Source organism: Salvelinus namaycush, chromosome 28, assembly GCF_016432855.1.
Source record: "Salvelinus namaycush isolate Seneca chromosome 28, SaNama_1.0, whole genome shotgun sequence".
Classification (NCBI taxonomy): Eukaryota; Metazoa; Chordata; class Actinopteri; order Salmoniformes; family Salmonidae; genus Salvelinus; species Salvelinus namaycush.
In genome coordinates, this window is record NC_052334.1 from 43,619,987 (window position 1) to 43,647,518 (window position 27,532).

Consider the following 27,532-nt stretch of genomic DNA (forward strand, 5'->3'; position numbering starts at 1 on the left):
CATACTTCCAGAGTTGTGGCAAAATGGCTTAAGGACAACAAAGTTAAGGTATTGGAGTGGCCAACACAAAGCCCTGACCTCAATCCCATAGAAAAGGTGTGGGCAGAACTGAAAAAGCGTGTGCGAGCAAGGAGCCCTACAAACCTGACTCAGTTACACCATCTCTGTCAGGAGGAATGGGCCAAAATCACCCAACTTATTGTGGGAAGCTTGTGGAAAGCTACCCAAAATGTTTGACCCAATTTTAACAATTTATAGGCAATGCTACCAAATACTAATTGATTGTATGTACACTTCTGACCCAGTTGAAATAAATCATTCTCTCTACTATTATTCTGACATTTCACATTCTTAAAATAAAGTGGTGATCCTAACTGACTTAAGACAGGGAATTTTTACTAGGATTCAGGAATTGTGAAAAACTGAGTTTAAATGTATTTGGCTAAGGTGTATGTAAACTTCCAACTTCAACTGTATTCTACTGTATTTTAGTCAATGCCACTCAGACATTGCTCGTCCTAATATTTATTTATTTCATTCTTTTACGTGTGTATTGTTGTGAATTGTTAGATACTACTGTAGTGTTGGAGCTAGGAACACAAGCATTTTGCTACACCCGCAATGACATCTGCTAAATATGTGTATGTGACCAATAAAATTGGATTTGATTTGAGGGAATTCAATGTGAAATCAACAAAACATTTCACCATGTCATTGGATCTAAGTTAAAAGTTGGGTGGAAAAAATACTGTTTTCCACATTATTTCTACATTATCACACAGATTTCTTGGTTTGAAATTACGTGGAAACAACATTGATTCAACCAGTTTTTGCCCAGAGGTTAATATGTTGAAGTGACAAAAGCCCTCTTCCTCCTTCCTCTCACTCTCTCTTACTGCTGGAGATGGCAAGGGACAGGGTTCAGTAATGCCTCAGAGAGAGAGAGAGAGGTGAATGAAAATATGGTGCCGTGTAGGCGTGGGATTGACTCAAATCGTGGTTGGCTGTCAGTGTGAAAATGTGTTCTTCTCACATTAATTCAATCTAAACTAAAGGGAGTGGGTGAGCTCTTAAAACCCTCTAATGGAATGTGGTTGCACATGGCTGGTCTCAATGGGACTCATGTCATTGTAGCACCAGAAAGCGGCGTCTACTTTAGTGTTTACTGGGAGACGTTATGAGCTGTTTTGTGATATGCCGCTTGTGGTTGTAAAAGTACCAATTTTTCCCCCTGCTGTAGCAAACTGGCTCAATATAAGCTCCATGACGGCGAGTGACGATTCAATGACTGACATCGGATTACATCTCACCACTGAATCTAGACATACTGTGCCTTGCAAAATTATTCATCCCCCTTGAAGTTTTTCCTATTTGGTTGCATTACAACCTGTAATTTAAATTGATTTTTAAATTTGGATTTCATGTAATGGACATACACAAAATAGTCTAAATTGGTGAAGTGAAATGAAGAAAATTACTTGTTTAAAAAAATAAATAATTATAACTTTAAATGGAAAAATGGTGCAGGAATATGTATTCACACCCTTTGCTATGAAGCCCCTAATAAGATCTGGTGCAACCAATTACCTTCAGAAGTTACATAATTAGTTAAATAAAGTCCACCTGTGTGCAATCTAAGTGTCACATGAGCTCAGAATATCTACACACATCTGTTGTGAAAGGCCCCAGAGTCTGCAACACCACTAAGCAAGGGGCACTACCAAGCAAGCGGCACCATGAAGACCAAGGAGCTCTCCAAACAGGTCAGGGACAAAGTTTTTGGGAGAAGTACAGATCAGGGTTGGGTTCCAAATTTTTTAAATCAGAAACTTTGAACATCCCACGGAGCACCATTAAATCTATTATTAAAATATGGAAAGAATATGGTACCACAACAGCCAAGAGAGAGCCGCCCACCAAAACTCACGGACCAGGCAAGGAGGGCATTAATCAGAGAAGCAACAAAGAGACCAAAGATAACCCTGAAGGAGCTGCAAAGCTCCACAGCGGAGATTGGAGTATCTGTCCATAGGACCACTTAAAGCCGTACACTCCACAGAGCTGGGCTTTACGGAATTGTGGCAAGAAAAAAGCCATTGCTTAAAGAAAAAAATAATCAAACACGTTTGGTGTTCGCCAAAAGGCATGTGGGAGACTCCCCAAACATATGGACGAAGGTACTCTGGTCAGATGAGACTAAAATGTAGCTTTTTGGCCATCAAGGAAAACGCTATGTCTGTCGCAAACCCCGCAAACACCTCTCATCCCCCCGAGAACACCATCCCCACAGTGAAGCATGGTGGTGGCAGCATCATGCTGTGGGTATGTTTTTCCATCGGCAGGGACTGGGAAACTGGACAGAATTGAAGGAATGATGATGGCGCTAAATACAGGGAAATTCTTGAGGGAAACCTGTTTCAGTCTTCCAGGGATTTGAGACTGGGACGGAGGTTCACCTTCCAGCAGGACAATGACCCTAAGCATACTGCTAAAGCAACACTTGAGTGGTGTAAGGGGAAACATTTAAATGTCTTGGAATGGCCTATTCAAAGCCCAGACCTCAATCCAATTGAGAATCTGTGGTGTGACCTTAAAGATTGCTGTATACCAACAGAACCCATCCAACTTGAAGGAGCTGGAGCAGTTTTGCCTTGAAGAATGGGCAAAAATCCCAGTAGCTAGATGTGCCAAGCTTATAGAGGCAGCAAAATAGGAAAAATGCTTGGGGTCATTATCAATTTGGAAGACCCATTTGCGACCAAGCTTTAACTTCCTGACTGATGTCTTGAGATGTTGCTTCAATATATCCACATAATGCCATCAATTTTGTGAAGTGCACCAGTCCCTCCTGCAGCAAAGCACCCCCACAACATGATACTGCCACCCCCATGCTTCACGGTTGGGATGGTGTTCTTCAGGCTTGCAAGCCACCCCCTTTTCCTTCCAAACATAACAAAGGTCATTATGGCCAAACAGTTCTATTTTTGTTCCATCAGACCAGAAGACATTTCTCCAAAAAGTACGATCTTTGTCCCCATGTGCAGTTGCAAACCGTAGTCTGGCTTTTTTTATGGCGGTTTTGGAGCAGTGGCTCCAAAACCGCGCAAACAGCGCAAACTGTCTCAAACCAGAATAGAAAGAGGAGCGGGAGGCCCCAGTGCACAAGTAAAAAAGATTTTCCCCTAACACTATAATATTTTTTAAATATAATTTTCCCCTAACCCTACCACCCCTCTCCTAATTGGAGTAAACTAATGGACAACACTTAGGCTTCTACTTCCAGCTTATACATACTATATACATTTCCAGGAACAATTACATTAGGCAGACTGGGAATGCACATAAACTCAGCAAAAAAATAAACGTTCCTTTTTCAGGACCCTGTCTTTCAAAGATAATCCGTAAAAATTCATTGTAAATGGTTTAAACACTGTTTCCCATGCTTGTTGAATGAACCATAAACAATTAATATACATGCACCTGTGGAACGGTCATTAAGACACTAGCAGCTTACAGACGGTAGGCAATTAAGGTCACAGTTATGAAAAGATGCCCAGGGTCCCTGCTCATCTGCGTGAACGTGCCTTAGGCATGAGGACTGCAGATGTGACCAGGGCAATAAATTGCAATGTCCGTACTGGGAGACGCCTAAGACAGCGCTACAGGGAGACAGGACTGACAGCTGATCGTCCTCACAGTGGCAGACCACGTGTAACAACACCTGCACAGGATCGGTACATCCGAACATCACACCTGCGGGACAGGTACAGGATGGCAACAACAACTGCCCGAGTTACACCAGGAACGCACAATTCCTCCATCAGTGCTCAGACTGTCCGCAATATGCTGAGAGAGGCTGGACTGAGGGCTTGTAGGCCTGTTGTAAGGCAGATCCTCACCAGACATCACCGGCAACAACGCCGCCTATGGATGTAACAGTTTAACTTCAGACCGTCCCCTCGCCCCGACACGGGCGCGAACCAGGGAACCTCTGCACACATCAACAACAGTCACCCACGAAGCATCGTTACCCATCGCTCCACAAAAGCCGCGGCCCTTGCAGAGCAAGGGGAACCACTACTTCAAGGTCTCAAAGCGAGTGACGTAACCGATTGAAACGCTATTAGCGCGCACCACAGCTAACTAGCTAGCCATTTCACATCCGTTACATGGGCACAAACCCACCGTCGCTGGACCAGACAGGACTGGCAAAAAGTGCTCTTCACTGAAGAGTCGCGGTTTTGTCTCACCATGGGTGATGGTCGAATTCGCGTTTGTCATCGAAGGAATGAACGTTACACCGAGGCCTGTACTCTGGAGCAGGATCGATTTGGAGGTTGAGGGTCCGTCATGGTCTGGGGCGGTGTGTCACAGCATCATCGGACTGAGCTTGTTGTCATTGCAGGCAATCTCAACGCTGTGCGTTACAGGGAAGACATCCTCCTCCCTCATGTGGTACCCTTCCTGCAGGCTCATCCTGACATGACCCTGCAGCATGACAATGCCATACTGCTCGTTCTGTGCGTGATTTCCTGCAAGACAGGAATGTCAGTGTTCTGCCATGGCCAGCGAAGAGCCCGGATCTCAATCCCATTGAGCACGTCTGGGACCAGTTGGATCGGAGGGTGAAGGCTAGGGCCAGAAATGTCAGGGAACTTGCAGGTGCCTTGGTGGAAGAGTGGGGTAACATCTCACAGCAATAACTGGCAAATGTGGTGCAGTCCATGAGGAGATGCACTGCAGTACTTAATGCAGCTGGTGGCCACACCAGATACTGACTGTTACTTTTGATTTTGACCCCCCCTTTGTTCAGGGACACATTATTCCATTTCTGTTAGTCACATGTCTGTGGAACTTGTTCAGTTAATGTCTGAGTTGTTGAATATTGTTATGTTCATATAAATACTTACACAGGTTACGTTTCCTGAAAATAAATGCAGTTGACAGTGAGAGGACATTTCTTTTTTTTAGGTGCACACACACACACTTGGAATTATATTCTTCAGACTACCATCTGCTCTGGAAGACAAGCTAGGTCTGGTTCCCCTCTAAGCAGGAGTGTCTTCTTGTTGCAGGTTCAGGGTGAAACATGGTTGTGTAAAAACAGTCTCTCAGGGATAATTATCTCACTGAGTACATAACATGTTTTAATTTGGGCAGAGGAGCCACCGTTGATATCACACGTGCCAATGGAAACATCTGGAATGGATTACTTTGCCTCCCTCCAATAGAACTGCTGCCAGTTCAGTAGGAATCACTGTTCAATAGCAGCAGTACTAAGAGGAGTATGGAACACCCAGTCTGCGGAGGAGGATTCAACTGTCATGATTGGCGTGTGGCACAATACTGCCACCTGATGGAGAAAGTGCACTGAAAGCCCGATGGGAGAAAATATAATTTGTCAAAGAGTTGCTGATTTAATGTCACCTGTGTTTTCCTGTATAATTAGGGATGGTAACCGGATCCTAAATCTATGTTGGCATTTTCTTCCCGGAGTGTGAGGAAATTGATGTGGTGAAAATATAAGATACCTTTTCAAAAAAGTGAGGGATTGAAAACATTGTGTTGGAATTACTTTTTAAACAGAGATTCTCATTTAGGACAGCACGAGACCAAAACAAACTGTTGGATCACCCTAATGGTCAAGAAAACCGTTTTAGGTTAACCCCACTTGAACTTACAGTAATACCCTTTTCCCAGCCAGCACCCAGTCTCCCTCCAATCACCACAAAGGATAGGATAGGGTTGATATATTGTGGGCTATGGGTAATTAAGCATCTTCCAGCACAATCTCCAGTAAGTATTTATAATTTGTTTTCAGGTAAGAGTACAAACAGGAGAGATTCTTAGACTTTTCAATATCCCACAGAATTAACATGAATGCTATTGAAGATAGAAATGCCTTTCCATGTCAGTGATGCTTTCACTGCAGTGTCTACACAAGTGTTCCCAGATCAGTGATGCTTTCACTGCAGTGTCTACACAAATGTTCCCAGATCAGTGATGCTTTCACTGCAGTGTCTACACAAATGTTCCCAGATCAGTGATGCTTTCACTGCAGTGTCTACACAACTGTTCCCAGATCAGTGATGCTTTCACTGCAGCGTCTACACAAGTGTTCCCAGATCAGTGATGCTTTCACTGCAGTGTCTACACAACTGTTCCCAGATCAGTGAGGCTCTTTAACTTTTGTGAGATACATTTGCTTTCATTCCTCTGAGAGAAGATGTTTAAGTTATATTGCAGAGTGACTCATAATTGGTACGAGTCAGACTCAATTTATCAGCCCAATCAATAATAAACGTTCTTGAATCAAAACGTTTTAAAGTATGTTTTCCCCTCATTTATTGCACCTTATAAGCTGCAATAAAGGCAACTAAAGCTGTGGTTTTCTCTTTACTTAAAATAAGAGAAGCAATTGCACATCTGAGTTTTCTGAAGTTTGTGAATCCAATTGTGATCGTTTGCTGAGTTGAAGTGTAAGAAGAATGTTATGCGTGATTATTTCCCCCTAGAGAACCAGTTTCATGGTTTGATTGAACAGGGTCCTAGGTTTATAACAGGAGAGCACCAAATCACATACTGTTTCACAGGGGGCATGAAGACAAGGGCTTTAAAGCGACAACAGCGGGGGGAAAAATTGTCTTGAACAGGTAATCAAATGGCTTACTCATTTAGCATGCAGATGTATGCACGCTGTAATTAATTTGCCATTAAGCCTTGATTGATGTCCCTTTGCTTTTTGAAGCCGACATCAGGCTATAATTACTTCCCGTGTTGCACTCGCAGCACTGTTCCATTAGGGTAAACAGATGCTAATTTAGCTGTGCAGTATCTTTTACAGTTGCAGCATAGGAAAGTGTTGAATAGGAGTGTACAACTTCATGGGAATTTGTCCTGCCGTGTGCGGAGTATGACCATGCGTGGAGCGTGGAGGAGCAATTGGGGATTGTTCCTTAATGTGAGGTCTTGTAGTTGCTGCCGTTTCATGTTCTTGGGTGCATAATATATTCTCTATGTCGACAGTGTGTAGTGACTGGTAATGGCCGTTGATTGCTACACAAACGGTAATGGATGGTAATAACTGTTACACTAACGGTGTATGTGACCTGTGGGACAAGACATAGGAAGTAGCATAATCCTCATTCAGCTGGTAAATAGCATCAATCCACACTAACACATTTGACAACAAGAAGGCATTTATTAATTTTAACATTAAATGAACACCATCTCAAAGAAAGCATTTATCCAATTAATATTTCCTACATGGAAGAACATAAACTAATGTCTTCACTATCAGTTCATCAAGTGAGGAGTTGGTGGGAAAAAACAAAACTAAGAGCCATTAAATCATTTGGAAAATAGAGAAAATAAGTACTACCTGACCCACAGAATGTGTGTAACCGCGCCATCTTGTTATCTCCTTTCATGGCCATCCATTTGCATTCTGCAGTCTCTCAATGGTCCTTCTGAAGAACTTTGTATGACCACCCGGTCCAGTAGATAGAATGGCCACCTCTACTACTCAATAGCCTTTCCCGACGCACACCCAAATCTAACCTGACACTAGGTTACATTTTGGTCATATTAGTGTTGTCACAATACCAACATTTTACTAACGATATGATATCAACCCAAGTATCACAATATCGAGTAGTATTGCAACACCACGGGGGGAAAAATTCAGAGCTGCCTAGCGTCCTGTTCGTCCCATCCCCCACTGACGCTTGTTCATGTTTCTAAACGTTATGTGCTTATGCTACACAAAAAACCTCTCACTGATATTCACACTTCTACTCAATACAACACATATTGAATTTAACTTCACACTGTTCACTTGTATAATAGAATACTGCATAGAAATGGCTGATTTGATCATATTTGCAAAGGCCTACCTGTGATTTGGTTGGAGGAATGGGAGGAAGGAATATACATGCATAATGATCTGCATGTCATTGTGGCAGTAAGGGGAAAACACTACATTACATTTTCTTTACTCTTCAGTTAAGAGACCCACACACTCTCTCCCTCCATCCCTCACACACACTGTCTCCCTCTCTCATAAACACACACTGCTCTCTCTCCCACAAACACATACACACACTGCTCCCAACTTTAAAAACGTTAATCACCAAGCATAATTTAAGGGGCACCAGAAAGAGATTTTTTTTATATACTGAACAAAAATACAAATGCCACATGTAAAGTGTTGATCCCATGTTTCATGAGCTGAAATAAGATTTCTGTGCATATGGGATATTTTATTTCTCTCCAATATGTTTACATCCCTGTTAGTGAGCATTTCTCCTTAGCCAAGATAATCCATCCACCTGACAGGTGTGGCATAACAAGAAGCTGATTAAACAGCATGATCATTACACAGATGCAACTTGTGCTGGGGACAATAAACGGTCACTCCACCCAGCACAGCCAGAAGAGGACTGGCCACCCCTCATAGCCTGGTTCCTCTCTAGGTTTCTTCCTAGGTTCTGGCCTTTCTATGGAGTTTTTCCTAGCCACCGTGCTTCTACACCTGCATTGCTTGCTCTTTGGGGTTTTAGGCTGGGTTTCTGTACAGCATTTTGAGATATCAGCTAATGTAAGAAGGACTTTATAAATAAACTTGATTTGAATTTGAGTCACTCTAAAATGTGCAGTTTGTCACACAACACAGTGCCACAGATGTCTTAAGTTTTGAGGGAGTGTGGCATTGGCATGCTGACTACAGGATTGTCCTCCAGAGCTGTTGCCAGAGAATTGAATGAATTTCTCTACCAATGTCGTTTTAGAGAATTTGGCAGTACATCCAACCGGCCTCACAACCGCAGACCACGTGTAACCATGCTAGCCCAGGACCTCCACATCATGCTTCTTCATCTGCGGGATCGTCTGAGACCAGCCACCTGGACAGCTGATGAAACTGAGGAGTATTTTGGTCTATAATAAAGCCCTTTTGTGGGGAAAATTGGCTGGGCATTGCTCCCCAGTGGGTGGGACAGTCTCCCAAGTGGATGGGCCTATGCCCTCCCATGGCTGCGTCCCTGCCCAGGCATTTGAAATCTATAGATTGAGGCCAAAGGAATTTATTTAAAATTGACTGATTTCCTTACATGAACTGTAAAATAGTTTTAATTGTTGCATTTATATTTTTGTTCAGTATAGTTTAGTCTTACATTAGGCCTATATAAATCCTACCTTTTGAGGCACATCTCATGAGTAGCAGATCATTTTGCTAGACCTACTGTCAAGTTACAAGATTGTTAGCTAGGTAACATGACTGAACAACGTTTTTTTTCTTATCAAACCAATAATTAGCGAACCTGGATTCAAACAAGTTGGTTTGTGAAATTATTTGAAAAAACTTGCTAGACAAGCTGTTTTCTTTGCTGTAATGCTGCAATCATGTCTTTAGCGAAGCGGCTTTTCCTCTCTGGCACTTAAGAGGCTGCATGACAGCGAACTTGCAAAGCCTACTCAGATTGGCCTGTGGTCTTGGTTATTCCAGGGATGAAATTATATTTTTATATTCTTAATCCCATTCCTTTACTAGATTTGTGTTATATGTTGTGTAATTGTCAGACACTACTTGTTACATATTACTGCACTGTCGGAGCTAGAAGCACAAGTATTTCGCTACACCCACAAAAACATCTGTTAAACACATGTGACCAATACAGTTTGACAATGTATTCACTTTTCTCGCTCTGCTTCAATGTATAACATTTAACAACTGAAGACCTCTCAGGGTCTGCATCCCCGCTTGCCATCACAGCTAAAGGAAGTGCGGAAGGAGGAAAGCAGGTGAGTAAGGGCTGATAGGGGATGTGGCTGGCGGATTACAGCTGCCACACGTGATATGCGCATGAAAGTGAAGTGGACTTTATTGGACTGGCACATACAAGACTAGATTCTGTTGCTTACATTACACTGTATTTATAAACAAAACGGACTTTATAACAGGCGCCAGTGGGTTCTTTAGATCGTATGGGGCGAAATGTGGTAGTACTGGTATTTTTTAAAATGTTGGTATCATGACGTTTTGGTACTGTGATATTACCGTGGTACCGGTATACCGTGCAACACTAGGACATAGACCCCTTTCCAGTACACAACACACTGACGTCACCCACAGATGTGCGCCACTCTTGGCTGCGCTCATTCAACATAGACTATATTACATTTTTTATTACTTCTAAACAAAATAACCTTTACAGTGCTTGAACAGTCGCTAAGATTACATTTGGTTGTGATCGTTGCAAAATAACTATTTTGGATGCAGCAGTTGTTCGCTAGAATGCTAACGCTCATTGCCAAAGAGCCATTTTACTGGTTGAAGTTGAAGTGTTTTTTTAAGTATAATGCAGTTGATTTGCGATGATGACACACATATTATATAAAGCGGGACATTCACACGAGCCTTAAAATCCAATTATAATCCAAAAGTAGTGTGAAATGCATTCATAAGCAACATGTAAATAGAGGCTTTTTTCGCTGGCATTCTAGAATAACTCCCGTGTTCTGCCACCAACTAGCGCGCATGGCCCTCGTGCGGAAATGTGTCCATTGTTGAGACCTATCCAATACTTTCAGATCTGTTCGGGCAAAATGGACAACGGCATAGGAATTTGTTTGCAGCCTTGCAATGGTTCTTATCGCCACTATGTGCCCATGTTACCTTGACACAAAATGGCTACCTCCGTGAGGCTCCTCATATCTTCTTCATGCGCTTCCTGGGCCTCTGGTTGAAAACAGGTGACGTGCCCATGAGTGAGTCGGGAGAGTGCGAGGCGTAGCTGCCGTCCGACGCCGCCCCTCCGGGCGAGGGCGCCATGCCATCTGCCTCGCTCATGGTGGACATCGGCCCTCCCTCCTCGAACACATCACCTCCCAGTACCCCGTGGCCTGACACCTGGCCCTCCTCGCTGTCCTGGGGCTCCATCTTCACCTGCGACAGGTGCCACAAGGGGGAGCTGATGGCAACTCCGCCGCCTGTCAGGGACACAATGGCCAAGATGAAGGACAGAACTCGGTTACAAATATTGTATATGAAATAGTTATTTGTAATCAAATCTATCTCATGAAAACAATGCTATGTTATACAGTTAATCCTATCATTGCCTCTTGGTCCCTGAGGGTATCATACCAGTGTTTGTCCGACTTAAGTAAAGTACTTATATCATGTAGGCCTAAATGAAGCATATATCTATGTCAAATGCTAAATGACACTTTTATACGATCACTGTTATGATATCATGCGAGCCAATGTTAGAATCAGTGCAATACTTTTAGGGTATTTTTTAACACAACCAAGTATGTCCTTACCATATGTATTTGGGCAGTGAAGCTAACATGTTCACTTGAGCTCTAAAGAGCATTTAGAATTTCAGATCAAATGATCACTGTGGCACGATAGTACAGAATGTCACCTCTTATCTGACCTGGGGAAAACTGGATTTCATCCACACACACACACACATATTTATTCACCTTTATAATAAAGCATTGCATGCATTACATCGCATTTGCGTAGTGGCATGAAGCAGTAAATTAGAGGCACTTACAGAAGTTGCCCACATGGAAAAATGTTTTTGGTAACCTAGGGTCCGGTACAATTGTTGACTTTTATAAATACAATTCTACGTCATTTTACATGACTGGAGACTTTGGCAGAATCTTTTTTTTAAATGCGTACAAATAATCAAAATGACAGGCTACTTTGACACTGAGAATCTGAGATCAACAAAGCTGAACTTGTCTTGAATCAATGGCCCGAGGCGTATGGAGACATATTGTCGGCTACAATATCAGGAGGAAATTATCCTCCTAAAAATGCTTTCCAGTTTCACTAACTCACACAATGATGTTCAGCTCATTCACTGGTGATGGCCTATGCACTCGTGCCAAAAGTCTTTCTCTCGTTTTACTTTAAAAAACATATTTGGAAGTTGATCAAATATTTTGGTAGCCTACAGCAGACAGATTCGTCTTCTCTTTTCAGCAGGAACCATTTGCTTTCCAACCTGTGTTTTCCCTCAATTGTATTTGAAATATTGCAAAAGGCCTGTTTTAACTGCATGCTGTTTGTTCACTGACAGATTTGCCATGTGTTCCCGACTGTAGGCTATGCCTTGTTATTGGGCTACATCCACAGCTTGGAGAATTAACGAAGAGGCAACTCGAATGAACTTTGATCTCTTATTATAATTTTTTTAATATTGCAAAAAGTGAATTATTTTTCATGCCACGACAGGTACCGGATCCAGCCAAATAGGTTCCGTATTGAAACAGTCCAAAACGGAGATGTTCCGGATCCTGTTCGGGCAGGATCTGGCTCAAATGAATCACTATACATATGTTTACATTTGGACATAACAGCACTTTATGGATCTAGTCCCCCCCATTTGAAGAAATCATAACTATTTGGACAAATTCACTTGTATTAAAATAGTCTAAAGGTTTTTGTTCCCATATTGCTTGCACCCAATGACTACATCAAGCTTGCGTCTCTAAAAACGTGTTGGGTGCATATGCAGTTAGTTTTGGATAAGTTACAGAGGTTACACAACATAACCTCTCACCATTACCAATAACAGGGAAGGTTACCATTTTTGTACCATCTTTGTACCTCTAACTTTATCACTCGTCATTATTCACGATTCATTCATGATTTGTCATCATCGCGGTAGCATCCAAATGAATGTAAGAATGTTCAGACAGACAGTTCAGTCATTGCGTGCAAGGGATGAGACCAAATACTACACTTTAAACAACATTATGTTAATCATTTGATCTCAATTCCAAAATGCTAGAGTACAGAGCCAAAATAAAAAAATGTAATTTCACTGTCCAAATACATATGGTGAGGACTGCACATAGTATTATTATTATGGGGGGTATATACGGTACCTGAGGTGTGTGGTGAGTGTTCCCCCTCCAGGCCCCCAGCCAGCCTCTCGTTTGGGGCCCCCAGAACCCCCATGGGGAGGGCCTGGTCCCCAGAGGCCTGGTCCGCCTCTGGCTCCTCGCTGATGGGGAAGGCAATGTCATTCATTGGTTCCTCTTTGATCCGCGGGGGCTTGGAGTCCTCCAGGGCCTTCTCAGGGTTCACCAGCCGCTCATACTCCTCCGACAGCTCCTTGCTGACCTGGGAACAGCCCCAGGGGATAGATAGAGGGTTAACAGTGAGCTCCTTGCAGGGCCCTACACTGACATTGTTTTTCTAAAATGAGCAAAAATGTTGGAGCACACAAAGAAATTTAGGAACACAATGAAAGTATGCTTGTTTTTATAATAAATGACTAATGGTTCATGAATAAAACGTTTTTAGGAGTGTTCCATGCTCAATCAAGCACAATGTACCCTCAAATATTTCAATTACTTAGGTGAGACAAATGTTCATCTGCCCTTTTAAGGGCCGGAGGTTACAGTGGTAACAGGACACTGTCTGTCCGACCATCTTCTCGCAAGCAGTTGAGCAAGCTCAAACTGACATTGAAAAACGACCTAGCGTGTGAACAGAATAATGTAAATAGCCAAGAAACACGAGGACATCACACTTTAGTAGACGTTCGGGTAAATTGGACTTCTATGCCTGTGCGCTTCTAAAAGTGACTCTTTCAGCACTTCACTCAGAGTGCGCACAGCCCCCCCCAGGCACTATTGCTGCGCGAGGTGGGATAGCTATATGGGATCCGTAGTTCTTTGTGTGATTAGCTACCCGCTATAAAACAGCTTGCACGTGCTCAGAGTTGACTTTTTTCTGTTCTCACGTATACATGTTTGGGCGCAAATGCGAGTAAAATGGTTGCACTGTGGAGCCTGGTATTGCTGACTTTGAACAGAACGAAGGGATAGTTTTAACAGTGGGGTGGTAAATAGCTCTTGGCTGACCTAGGAACAGTGGGATAATCTAACCTACACAGGACTAGAAGGTCAAATAAACTCCTCAGGGTGCAGGTGCCTGGTCTCACCTAGCCATGTCAATATCAGGGTCATGTTCCGGAGGGAGTAATACTATCGGAGTCTGTTGTACACAATGGATGTCTATATGATCCTTTCACAACGTTGTGTCCTACTAAACACGACACACTTTTCTCCCCCAGCCACCACATCACAAACAAAGTCCATCCCAAAACAACACCAGCAATTCCTCACCTGGAGCATGTGGCTGTGGTAGTCCTTGATGCGCACCTGCCAGAAGCGCTGCAGGGCCAGCACGCTGCCGATGCCCACCTCGTGGAACACCTGCTCTACCACGTCCGGGAAGGGCGTGGCGCCCAGGCGGGCCTCGCGGTCCGCGGCCGTGCGCAGCAGTCGGCTGAGGCGCAGGTAGTGCTCGTGGGCCAGGTCAGTCAGGGTCTCCAGCACGCTCTCCTGGGCCGACTCGAAGCCGGCGTGGGCCAGGACTGTGGCCACTGACTGGTACAGGAGCTGTCGGCACGATGGCCAGCTCAGCTCCGTGACGGGCTCACCTTTTCCCCTGTATGGGGAGAGGGGAGGAAGAGGGGGTGAGAGACAGAGGGGGAGAGAGGTGAAGATTGAAGGAGGGATAAGACAGAACTAGCTCACAGGAGAAAACTTGGAACTTAACTGATAATTCCTTGCCTCATTGTTGCCAGAGCACTGTTCACCACATTCTTCCACAAAAAAAATACGATCATAATCCATTTTGCTTATCTTCATTTGCTTATTGTGACTTGAATGCAAAGTTCAATTAATAAACATAGATCACAATACAAAGTGACACTGTGAATGCCACTGCAACAAGTCAAGACACAGCCATTACTCTCTTACATGTAAAAGTCACTCTCAGGGTCGCTGTGGCAGAGCTGGAAGGGCTGCCAGGGTGCCTTGCTGTCCAGGGGCAGCAGGTCATCGGGGGCGGCCGGCGGTGTGGGTGGCCGTGGGGGCAGAGCCTCCCCTTCCTCCAGCCTGCTACTTCCTCCAGCACCACCGCCCTCCGAGGGGACCAGACCTTTCCCCTGGGCTGCAGCCAGGAGGCTGCGGAGGCGTCGGGTGTGCTGGCATAGCTGCACTGTGTGGATGGTGAGACTGCAGGGCTCAGAGGGAATGTCCAGCATGGTGGTGGGCCGGGGCCGCTGGGCCGAGGGCTGGTGCAGAGGGGGGTCCTGCATCTCCACCGAGCGGAACTCGCGCTGGAGCAGGTCGAAGGAGCTGCGGCTCGGTGGGGCGCCTGCCGGCCCGGGGATCTCGCCCCAGTAACGCATCATCGTTCCCTAGTGAGCCGCTTCAGGCTCTCGTGTGATGAGGTTTCTGGTATGTGACAAAGCAGGGGAGATGGCAATCAGCACACACTAAAAGGAACAAGGAACTAATTTCTCTTATCTAGCCCTATATTTCTGCCTACCGTTCTGGAGTGTGAATTGATTACACTTAGTAACACAAAAAGGGAAGGACGGGGATAAGGGAACAAAAATGGCCCTACCAACTAACCCTACACTCATTAAAACCACTATTCCACTACTTGGCCATATCTGATCCTGCACCAGGCCAGCAGCCTGGGAAGACGGGACACTATTGTTCAACACACCTTGAAACTCTTCTGCAGTAAAATCTCGTACACCCACGTACTTCTCTGCAGCTGCTACCACAAAATGTTTTTTTCCTGTGATTTAAATTCCAGTTCTGCAGTACAGTTGCTAACAATAAACACTAAGAAACCAACCATACTGAAGCACGTTATTCCCATCACTCTCTATTGACCTCTGCCTACTCACAGCAAGCCTCTTAGGATCCCTCCTCCTGGACCCATCTTCCTCCACTACTCTCTTCACTGTCTAAGCACTGTCTTCTGTGCTACTCCGATCCTGGCAACCTCAACCTGCCTTCATCTCACCGGACACTTCTAAGCTCCAGCACCATTAGTACCCAATTCCTTTGCGTCATGCCCCTCCTGCACACGTCTCACATCTAGGAATCTCCTAGCCCTTCATCAGGACTCTCAGTTCCATTACATTACAGATGAGAGTCATTGGACGAAGGCGTCTTCTGTACAGGGGAGTTTTGCTAAGAACATTAACACGTATCGCTTGCAGTACGGTTTTGGAAGCATAAGGACCTTATATTAAAAAAAAAAAATTTAAAAAAAAAAAAAAAAACTCAAGGTTCAATTGATACACACTTTTATAGGGTTAGTGTTCCCACACGGCCATATCTCCACGTTACAGCGCGCGTTTACAGAAGACAGAGGGACCCCCTGTGCTAATTAGCCATCTAAGCATGTTTACGAACACCTGTGTGTAACGGAAGAAGGCTGCAACTGTCGGCTGCAATTGTGATGAAGCCGGTTAAAACACAGTACATACATTAAGTGTATATTCGCATTTGGGAAGTTATTTTTGATGTGATATGAAAGTAAAGGGCTTTATGTTTCTAGAACAGTATTGCAATTGAGAATCGATTCAACAGGTGTAGACCTTACCGTGAAATGCTTACTTACAAGCCCTTAACCAACAATGCAGTTCAAGAAATAGAGTTAAGAAAATATTTACCAAATAAAATAAAAAGGAACACAATAAAATTACAATAACAAGGCTATATACAGGGGGTACCGGTACCGAGTCAATGTGTGGGGGTACAGGTTAGTCAAGCTAATTTGTACATGTAGGTATGGATATAGTGACTTTACATAGATAATAAACAGCGAGTAGCAGCGGTGTAAAAAAGTGGGAGGTGGGGGTTCCTTGTAAATAGTCTGGGTGGCCATTTGATTAATTGTTCAGCAGTCTTATGCTTGGGGGTAGAAGCCGTTAAGGAGCCTTTTGGACCTAGACTTGGCGCTCCAGTACCGCTTGCCGTGCGGTCGCAGAGAGAAGAGTCTATGACTTGGGTGACTGGAGTCCTTGACAATTTTTGGGTCTTTCCTCTGAGACCAACTAGTATATACAGTTGCAAGAAAAAGTATGTGAACCCTTTGGAATTACCTGGATTTCTGCATAAATTGGTCATGAAATTTGATCTGATCTTCATCTAAGTCACAACAGACAAACACAGTCTGCTTCAACTAATAACACACAAATGATTGTATTTTTCAAAATATTCTGTGGACAGATGAAACTACAGTTAAGTTGTTTGGAAGGAACACACAACACTATGTGTGGAGAAGAAAAAGGCACAGCACACCAACATCAAAATCTCATCCCAACTGTAAAGTATGGTGGAGGGAGCATCATGGTTTGGAACTGCTTTGCTGCCTCAGGGCCTTGACAGCTTGCTATCATCGACGGAAAAATTAATTCAAGTTTATCATATTTTGCAGGAGAACGTAAGGCTCTCTGTCTGCCAATTGAAGCTCAACCAAAGTTGGGTGACGCAACAGGACAACGTCCCAAAACACAGAAGTAAATCAACAACAGAATGGCTTCAACAGAAGAAAATACACCTTCTGCAGAGGCCCAGTCAGAGTCCTGACTGAAACCCGATTTGAGATGCTGTGGTATGACCTTGAGAGCGGTTCACACCAGACATAAAGAATATTGCTGAACTGAAACAGTTTTGTAAAGAGGAATTGTACAAAATTCCTCCTGACCATTGTGCAGCTCTGATCCGCAACTACAGAAAACGTTTGGTTGAGGTTATTGCTGCCAAAGGAGGGTCAACCAGTTATAAATCCAAGGGTTCACATACTTTTCCCACCCTGCACTGTGAATGTTTACACGGTGTGTTCAATAAAGACGTGAAAACATCTAATTGATTGTGTGTTATTAGTTTAAGCAGACTGTTTGTCTATTGTTGTGAAATCCAGGTAATTCCAAAGGGTTCACATACTTTTTCTTGCCACTGTAGGTCCTGAGTGGCAGGAAGCTTAGCCCCAGTAATGTACTGATCTGTACGCACTACCCTCTGTAGCGCTTTACGGTCGGATGCCGAGCAGTTGCCATTCCAGGCGGTGATGCAACCGGTCAGGATGCTCTCAATGGTGCAGTTGTAGAACATTTTGAGGATCTGGGAACCCAGGCCAAATCTTTTCAGTCTCCTGAGGGGGGAAAGGCATTGTCGTGTCCTCTTCATTACTTTCTTGGTATGCTTGGACCATGATAGTTTGTTAGTCATGTGGACACCAAGGATCTTGAAACTCTCTCGACCCGCTCCACTACAGACCCGTCGATGTGAATGGGGGCGTGTTCGGCCCTCCTTTTCCTGTAGTCCACAATCATTTCCTTTGTCTTGCTCACGCTGAGGGAGGGGTTGTTGTCCTGGCACCACACTGCCAGGTCTCTGACCTCCTCTCTATAGGCTCTCTCGTTGGTGATCAGGCCTACCACCGTTGTGTCGTCACCAAACTTAATGATGGTGTTGGAATCGTGCTTTGCCACGCAGTCGTGGGTGAACAGGGAGTACAGGGGGGGACTAAGCACACACCCCTGAGGGGTTCCCATGTTGAGGGTCAGTGTGGCAAATGGGTTGTTGCCTACCCTTACCACCAGAGGGCGACCCGTCAGGGAGTTCAGGATCCAGTTGCAGAGGGAGGTGTTTAGTCCCACAGTCCTTAGCTTAGTGATGAGCTTCGAGGGCACTATGGTGTTGAGCTCTGAGCTGTCATACCGACCTTGTGCCATACTGGGATATTCGGTAATACCCCACTCATACTCTTTAATCCAAATGTTAGCAATGCTAACAAGTACATGTAAAATTCCATTGAGAAGCCTAACTAAATGCTAATGAGTGCATTGTGAACATTTTGTACACTTTCGGACCTAAAACTACACAAATAATTAAAAAGTGCTACTCAGTTTGCTGCACGCACAAAACAAATATTAGACAGCAAGGCTCTTGATCCATTAGGGGTTCTTAAGAGGGGATTCTCTGCTTTTAACAAGCGAATGCTTGCTTTTGGAAGAAGCTAACTAGCTACTAAATTAGCAAACCATATGCACAACTGCAGAGCATTTAGCACATTTTAGACAGTTAACTTTATAGTTGTAAGCCATCTAGCTGGCAAACATTTAGTTGTGAATTCCCTACTGTAATTAGATCACCTGGCGCATGCTGCACAACATTGAGTGACTCACAAGGCTCTGGTCTCTTGTAGTTGTGTGCTTGTAAACAGACTACAGACTAAGCTTCATAATAATTTGACAGGTGAAATGAAGAGCGCAATGTTCTTTATCTCCTAACATATTGCACAAGTTGACTGCATGTATTTTCTTACAAAGTAGCTACAAATATTCAAATTCATAAGATTATTATTTATTTTTTTAATAGTTCCAATGGTATTGATGGTATTGAAAAACCATCCTGTGGCTTTTTCCAAATAACCCGGTATACGGTATACCGCCCAAGTCTAGCATCCACTACTCCAGGGGTTTTTCAAAATGCATACTACCATGCTCCAAGCATGCAAATTGGAGCACGGGACGGTCGGAGTATGATCCAAATTAAAGTATGCCAACCGGAGCATGGACGTCACTTCTCGAATGTGTACTCCGTTTGTATACTGAACAAAAATATAAACACAACATGCAACAATTTCAAAATTTTTACTGAGTTACAGTTCATATAATTGAATGCCACACCTTTGTGCACAGAATTTGAGAGAAATAAGCTTTTCTGTGCGTATGGAACATTTCTGGGATCTTTTATTTCAGCTCATGAAACATGGGACCAACACTTTACATGTTGCGTTTATATTTTTGTTCAATTTGACGCAACCACGTAAAAAATGTGGCACAATTTCTTGAAATCAATGGCGGACATTTATTTGAGCTGAAGCGATAGAAAATACATTCCAATTTAGGAATAAAATGTTGCCTATTCACATCTCATATGTTGCCTGACTAAAATATTTTATCTTGACATGTTAATAAATACATGCTGCGTTAATTTTGGCATATTTACCTGCCTACCAACCGTAGATCGCAATCCCATAATAAGTCAATAGGGCTAACTGGCTAGCTACTGATGTTAGCTAGCCAGATAGCCACGAAGAATTGTTAGCTAGCTACCCACGAACAATTGACATCTAACTTGCATCACTGTCTGTAATTTGTCTCAATAGACGTCATGATGTGTAGCCTAACATGTGCACAATGATGTACCAAATCTGTGATTTAGTGCATTTTTATTGAGTAAGCATTAGAATAAGGCGACTTAATATTTGCAGGCGTAGGTGGTAATATTTCTCTAGGAAGAAATAATTCTAATGTTAAGGTAAGATTTGAATGGAGAACGCTGATCATAGAGCAGTGCTCCCTTTCTTTTGATCCTATCAGTATCGACACATGCTCCAACGACGCACTTAGCACAGTTCTCTCTGTGTGTTGTTTTGGGAAACGCATGTTACATCTTTGGCCGTTGTAGGAAAGATACATAATTAAAAACACTAGTAAGCCTAAGTTCCATCGCTATCGGAAAACCGGACCCTGGACCCTCATTTATAAACGGTGTGTACATTTTACACTAAATATCTGCACCAAAATATTTATAAACTTGGCTCAAGCCATACATACACCAGTGGCGGCTCCTCAGAGGAGGAAAGGGAGGACCATCATCCTCAGTGAATTTCATTAAAATAAACAATTTAAAAAATGTTATCCTTTTCGAAAAAACTATAATTAATATAATCACATCACCAAATAACTGATTAAAACACACTATTTTGCAATGATGGTCTACAGTAGCCTCAACAGCACTCTGTAGTGTCGCACCATGGTGTAGCCAGAGGACAGCTAGTTTCCGTCCTCCTCTGGGTACATTGATTTCAATACAAAACCCAGGAGTCTCATGCTTCTCACCCCCTTCCATAGACTTACACAGTAATCATGACAATTTCCGGAGGACGTGCTCCAACCTATCAGAGCTCTTGCAGCATGAACTGACATGTTGTCCAGAGAATTAATCTAGTACTGAAAACATAAGCTACAGCTAGCTAGCACTACACTCAGGGTCCGGAATTAACACCCGCCAAGTGCCAAATGCGGGTAGATTTTCTGTTTGGTGAGTAAATCTCAGAAGGCTATCCGCAACACTGGCGGGTAAATGTTTGAACCAAAAGAGTAATGTACTAAAATATCTGGCGTGATGGTTCGGAGGAAACGACTCATGTTTGCCAGCCACAGACCGTCTCTAGTGCTCCTAGTTTCGCGGCATTGTTTATACCATACGGGACATCAGCTACTCGACATTGCTCACTTGCCACGGGTCTGCTGCTAGCTACCGTTCATTAAATAGCTGTTATGTGCCGACATTTACCTGGGGTAAGCCAACCTTTGAAACGAAAACCCACCGAAGAAAAGGAGGACGAATCACATTTAAAAAAAATAAAGTTTTGTGAGAAATGGAGGTTTGGAGATAAAGGAGTTTCAAGAGGCTGGCTACAGTATGATGCTGAGGCTGTGGTGATGAGTTGTTCTATGTGTCGCCAGTATGCTAAAGATAAAAGCAGAAACAACTCATTTGTCATCGGAAAAAGAAAACGATGAAGCTGGCGAACATTCGTGACCATGAACACAACAAGTGTCACATTGCCTGCGTGCCTGTGTCCCGGGCTCAATCGGAGCCTCTCCTCTTGACACCCTCTGTGACAGCACTAATGGCAATGTCAGAGCAGACCAGTACGAAGATGAAGATACTGTTAGGACTGTACATAACATTGGCAAGGCAAGACCACTTTCTGACTTTGAGTGGATGTGCGTGCGGATGTCCAGTATTGTAGGTTATTTCTCAGCTCTTGATAAGCTTTGGTTCACCTCAAAATAGTGTATAAATACCATAAAATTATAGGCCTACTGATGCTGACATGGATCTCCAAGCTTTCCTATGGCTCTGTAACATTCTATTTCAATGTTAAACAGATTACCGACCATTTCGAATCCCACCGTACCTTCTCCGCTATGCAATCTGGTTTCAGAGCTGGTCATGGGTGCACCTCAGCCACGCTCAAGGTCCTAAACGATATCATAACCGCCATCGATAAGAGACATTACTGTATACATTACGTATTCATCGACCTGGCCAAGGCTTTCGACTCTGTCAATCACCACATTCTTATCGGCAGACTAAACAGCCTTGGTTTCTCAAATGACTGCCTCGCCTGGTTCACCAACTACTTCTCTGATAGAGTTCAGTGTGTCAAATCGGAGGGCCTGTTGTCCGGACCTCTGGCAGTCTCTATGGGGGTGCCACAGGGTTCAATTCTCAGGCCGACTCTCTTCTCTGTATACATCAATGACGTCACTCTTGCTGCTGGTGATTCTCTGATCCACCTCTACGCAGACGACACCATTCTGTATACTTCTGGCCCTTCTTTGGACACTGTGTTAACTAACCTCCAGACGAGCTTCAATGCCATACATCTCTCCTTCCGTTGCCTCCAACTGCTCTTAAATGCAAGTAAAACTAAATGCATGCTCTTCAACCGATCGCTGCCCGCACCTGCCTGCCCGTCCAGCATCACTACTCTGGACGGTTTTGACTTAGAATATGTGGACAACAACAAATACCTAGGTGTCTGGTTAGACTGTAAACACTCCTTCCAGACTCAAATTAAGCATCTTCAATCCAAAATTAAATCAGCTTCCTATTTCGCAACAAAGCATCCTTCACTCATGCTGCCAAACAAACTCTTGTAAAACTGACCTTCCTACCAATCCTTGACTTCGGCGATGTCATTTACAAAATAGCCTCCAACACTCTACTCAACAAATTGGATGCAGTCTATCACAGTGCCATCTGTTTAGTCACCAAAGCCCCATATACTACTCACCATTGCGACCTGTACGCTCTCGTTGGCTGGCCCTTGCTTCATACTCGTCACCAAACCCACTGGTTCCAGGTCATCTACAAGTCTCTGCTAGGTAAAGCCCCGCCTTATCTCAGCTCACTGGTCACCATAGCAGCACCCACCCGTAGCACGCGCTCCAGCAGGTATATCTCTCTGGTCACCCCCAAAACCAATTCCACAATTGGCCGCCTTTCCTTCCAGTTCTCTGCTGCCAATGACTGGAATGATCTCCCTCACTAGCTTAAGCACCAGCTGTCAGAGCAGCTCACAGATCACTGCACCTGTACATAGCCCATCTGTAAATAGCCCATCCAACTACCTCATCCCCATACTGTATTTCTTTAATTATCTTGCTCCATTGCACCCCAGTATCTCTACTTGCACATTCATCTTCTGCACATCAATCACTCCAGTGTTTAATTGGTATATTGTAATTACTTCGCCACCATGGCCTATTTATTGCCTTACATCCCTTATCTTACCTCATTTGCACACACTGTATATAGACTTTTCTATTGTATTATTGACTGTACGTTTGTTTATCCCATGTATAACTCTGTGTTGTTTGCTTTACTCTTGGCCAGGTCGCAGTTGTAAATGAGAACTTGTAAAATGTTTGTCTCCAGATGCTGTTCACATTTTAAAGCATTGTGACACAATCGACTTTACCAGCCTTATAGTGTTGATCCTTAAGTAAACAAAGGGTAGAAGGCTAATTTAGCACAATCAACTGCCAGCTAAATTGGATAACACGATTGTATATTTAATTATTATTGAATTCATTTGATGTTTGATTTTTGCAGTTTGAAAGAAAAAAAGGAATTGCTGTGGGCTCAGCATATAGAAAGGAGAAGCAGGCCAAATAGTTTTTGCACCATATTGCAGAGGTGGAGAGAAACAGCATCAGAGAGAATCTGAAAAACACCACATTTCTCTCCATCGTGTCAGATGGCTCCACAGACAGTTCTGTGAGAGGAGGAGTTAGTTTGTCAGATTCTGTCACAAGAGCAAGATCGAGTCGAAGTTTGTTGGAATCAAGTCAGTGGAGAAGGCAGACGCGGCACCCATAAGCAACACCATCAGTGCCATCATGGAGGGAGCGTGTGATGAGTGGGGGAGCAAGTTGGTCGCTCTGGGAACAGATGGAGCTGCTGTGATGACCGGAGCCAAGAATGGTGTGGTCAGCCGGCTGAAGGGTACCAGGGCCTACATCATCGGCATCCACTGTATGGCACACCGCCTTGAACTGACCATTTCTGATGCCATCCGGTCCAACGTGATGTTTCAGAAAGTAGAAGACCTCCTCAGTGGGCTCTACACCTTCTACCACACCAGTTCACTGAACAGGGCAAACCTGGTAAACAGCTTCCAGGTTATTGGGCACACACCACTGGTGCCCACCAGAATTGGCGGGACCCAATGGGTTGGACACCTATTGCGTGCACTGGACCACTTCCTGCGAGGTTACCAGGGGCTTGTCCAGCACCTGGAATAGGTAGTGGCTCTAGATTGCTATGCTAAGTACTCCAAAAGTCATCATCAATATGTAATGTCCAGTAAACAACAAACACGGTTACAATTGGTAACATCATGTTTCAATGATTTATGCACTGATAAATGTGTCACATCTAATATAGGTTTTTTTGGACAGCAATTAATTGTCTATTTGTATGTCTTTGTTCTTTATGTATTTCAGATGCAATCTGCTGATGCCCAAAATGTACAGACTTCATGGAGCGTGTGAGGAGTTTGATGAAGATGATTAAAAGTTGATTAAAATGATTAAGCATTTGATAGGTTTACAAAACCTTCAAATGTACTTTTATGTTTGATCCTTAAAGTACATTTAGTAGCAAATCATTTTGAGTTCAAGACTTCTTCAGTTGGATTCAGGCTGGGAAATTAAATCTAAACCTATGGCTGTTACATTGAACTGAGTGAATGGAATATGAATGACAGTCATCCAATATGCTGTATTAGAAATAAGGCCATGCTCATGGAGAAAAAAAGAATCATCCTCCCTCATCTTAAACGGCACTGACATACACGTTTCCCGTTATAAATCAGACCGGTCATAAAACTGTGCATGTGAGAACGAGCATTATAACTCTGCCTGAAAAACACCCATTATTCACCTTACATTGTGACAATAATGCCCTTATTTGTTGTGTACCTTGAAAGTATAGGAATTAGGCAAAGGCAGTATCTAAAGGAGTTAGCAATGGTGAACTTGATCAAATGTCTTAGGAGGTGTTGGCGGATAAAAAATAATTGTAGTGACATTTGTTGTATCTGACCATTTCTGAAAGACAAAAACAATTGCAAATTGTTCTGGAACTGTAAACAGATGGTTGGAATTCGATAGTGTTCTGAATGTACTTTTCCCAAATCTAAATATGGTGCACTGCCCGCAAATTCTAAAATATTGTCTACTCTGAAAAACATACAACTACAGTAGCCTACAAAAGTCAATGCAACAGATCAACTTCATGTTCACCTGTATGTTATAAACAGCTTTTAAACCGCACTCCCTTTCGGATGCATAGAGCAAAAACTTGAAATAATAATAGCCTTTCGAATAGGCCCAATTAAAAGAGAGATGTGCATGGTAATTTGTTTTATGGCTACGTCGTGAATAATAACTCATCATGGCCAGAAAATGTGAGGAATTTATTCTGCAATATTGCCAATTTCTTTGCAATATATTAGGCCTATGTATTGTTTATAAATGAAATATTGTCTACTCGAGAAATGTAACATTCCATTATTCAGACATAGCCTACAAAAGGTAAATGGAAAAGGTGAACCGTCTGTTCTACCATTAAACTGCACTACGGATCGTATCGCATAGAGCAAAAATACTTGAAATAGAGCATCTATTTACTACTGTGAAGTGGGTCCAATTAAATGAGAGATGGGACAAATGGTAGCCTATCCTAACTTGGCTTTTAGGCCATTTCGTGAGTACAAAACCATCAGTCACAAACAGGTGAGGAATTGATTCTGCAATTATCATGCAAATTAAATTAATAATATAAATAGATGCCTCATTCTAATTATTTTTGAATGTAAAGATAAAATACAGATATTTTCACAAGTCACGAACAGCAAATGATTGCATCTTATTATATTTAGGCCTAACTGCAAGTTTTTTTTGTTACGAATAAGATTGCCATCATATATTCCCCAAGGTTACTACTAGGCTACTTTTGCCTTCTTACAATGTAATACTTCAACCACTAGAACTTGTCCGTTTTTATGGTCTAAAGGTTATGGGAGGATAAGCACATTCAAGTCAAGTTCAGTTTTTATAAATGCCAACTTTAGCTTGGAAACTGGCCCACGCATGTTTTGGGGCATTTTTGTGCGTTTGTAGCGTTTATAAATGCGGCCACTGTCCACTTTGACTCTACCTTTCCCAGTGCAGCCCCCATCTCCCTGACCGCAAATGGATCTCCCAAAAACACATCATTTTCCATGAAACGTACTCAAACAAGGAACGAGGCATTATTAGATAATATAGATAGAATACTATCTTTATTAACAACTTTAGTCCATTTTGCTACATTTTCAACGCTACAATGTTCCATTAACTCTACTCAACGCGCCATCCGAGTCTAACATACTTCCGCCTTTCCCACAGACAAGTCTGAACCAAAGATTTATATAACTAAACCAAGATACAACCACATCCTTTCGTTTGCATTGGGAACAAATTAGTCATAGTGGGCAGACCAAACACGAGCTAGCAGGCATCTGCATATTTCCGTTAGGGAAAATCTACTCTGAAGTAGAATCTCAATTCGTCTTTGCACTCCTAAACAACGCGATTTTTTACAACTCTGCCAAAAGTTAGTCTACAAAACGCAGTCCACTCTGTTCGTAACATATTTCTAGTTTCGGGAACAGAAAAATGTACTGAGATCAAATGTTTCATCCATGATAAAAGTTATCGGCCAAAATCCATCTCCTTCCACTATCATATTTGGTATTGAGTGGAAACGCCAAGCGAAAGCTTCACATTTATACATCCGGTGAAATATCTGTCTCATTGTTCTGTCTGAACCGTTTCCACTCTCTGTACAATATCACGCTCTGTACAATATCACGCTCTGTACAATATCACGCTCGTCAGGTTTAATTTCTTAGCTACCGGAGTACGTATTTTAGTACTTGACGCCAGTCTTCGTCAATACTCAACTCCTCCAAAAAAATCGACACGCTTCTTTCTGCTACTTCATCCAGTTGTAGAAAACTGTTCAAACGGTTTTTGTATCTTGAATTTGCCGCCATTACCCCAATACCATTTCTGCCCATAGTATAGTGCTAGCTGGTTACTCGATACAAATTGCAATTACACAAATAAGGTGCATAGGTTGTTCTATGTAGCTTCTTAACTAGCTACGCCCGCTCAATTAATAATCCACGATTGGCGGCGCTTTATAATTTAGCTAGTTAACACAGCGATTTTATAGATTAGTACAAAATATATAGCTAGCTTCTCACCGTATTCGAAGAGATGTAACAAGAGTATAGTTTACGTCCAGAACAAAACAGCTTTCAGACGTTGCTTCTGGTCCGTGTCATTAAAAGGCACCGTGTAAATAATTGGAATGTTTGGAATAGTTCCTCCTTGCGAATAATTTGGCTTCACACAGTAACGTTAATGTATAAAAAAAAATCGTTAACATGGTACCGCTTTACGGGTTCTGTATTTTAGGGTAGTTCATAATATTTGCATAATATCGGTAACAATTAGTATAGAATTGTGTTACAGCACGGTCCGAGTTG

The 27,532-nt window shown here is 43.0% G+C and overlaps 1 protein-coding gene across 1 annotated transcript; it reads right to left on the reverse strand.

The window, feature by feature from the left end:
• Nucleotides 1-10,167: 10,167 nt before the first annotated feature.
• On the reverse strand, nucleotides 10,168-27,343 carry supt7l (SPT7 like, STAGA complex subunit gamma). The gene is made up of 5 exons (XM_038967726.1): nucleotides 27,248-27,343; nucleotides 14,794-15,273; nucleotides 14,155-14,479; nucleotides 12,907-13,144; nucleotides 10,168-10,989 (listed from the first exon to the last, which is right to left on the reverse strand). Exons 2-5 carry the CDS (start codon nucleotides 15,228-15,230, stop codon nucleotides 10,709-10,711), a joined length of 1,281 nt encoding a protein of 426 aa, XP_038823654.1. The 5' UTR covers nucleotides 15,231-15,273; nucleotides 27,248-27,343; the 3' UTR covers nucleotides 10,168-10,708.
• Nucleotides 27,344-27,532: the final 189 nt, after the last annotated feature.

Coding starts and splice junctions, on each gene's coding strand:
- supt7l (XM_038967726.1), bottom strand. CDS start 15,230: ATGATGCGTTACTGGGGCGAGATCCCCGGGCCGGCAGGCGCCCCACCG. Junction 13,145..14,154: donor ACCACAGCCACATGCTCCAG/GTGAGGAATTGC, acceptor GGCTGTTCCCAG/GTCAGCAAGGAGCTGTCGGA. Junction 10,990..12,906: donor ACACTCACCACACACCTCAG/GTACCGTATATA, acceptor TGTCCCTGACAG/GCGGCGGAGTTGCCATCAGC.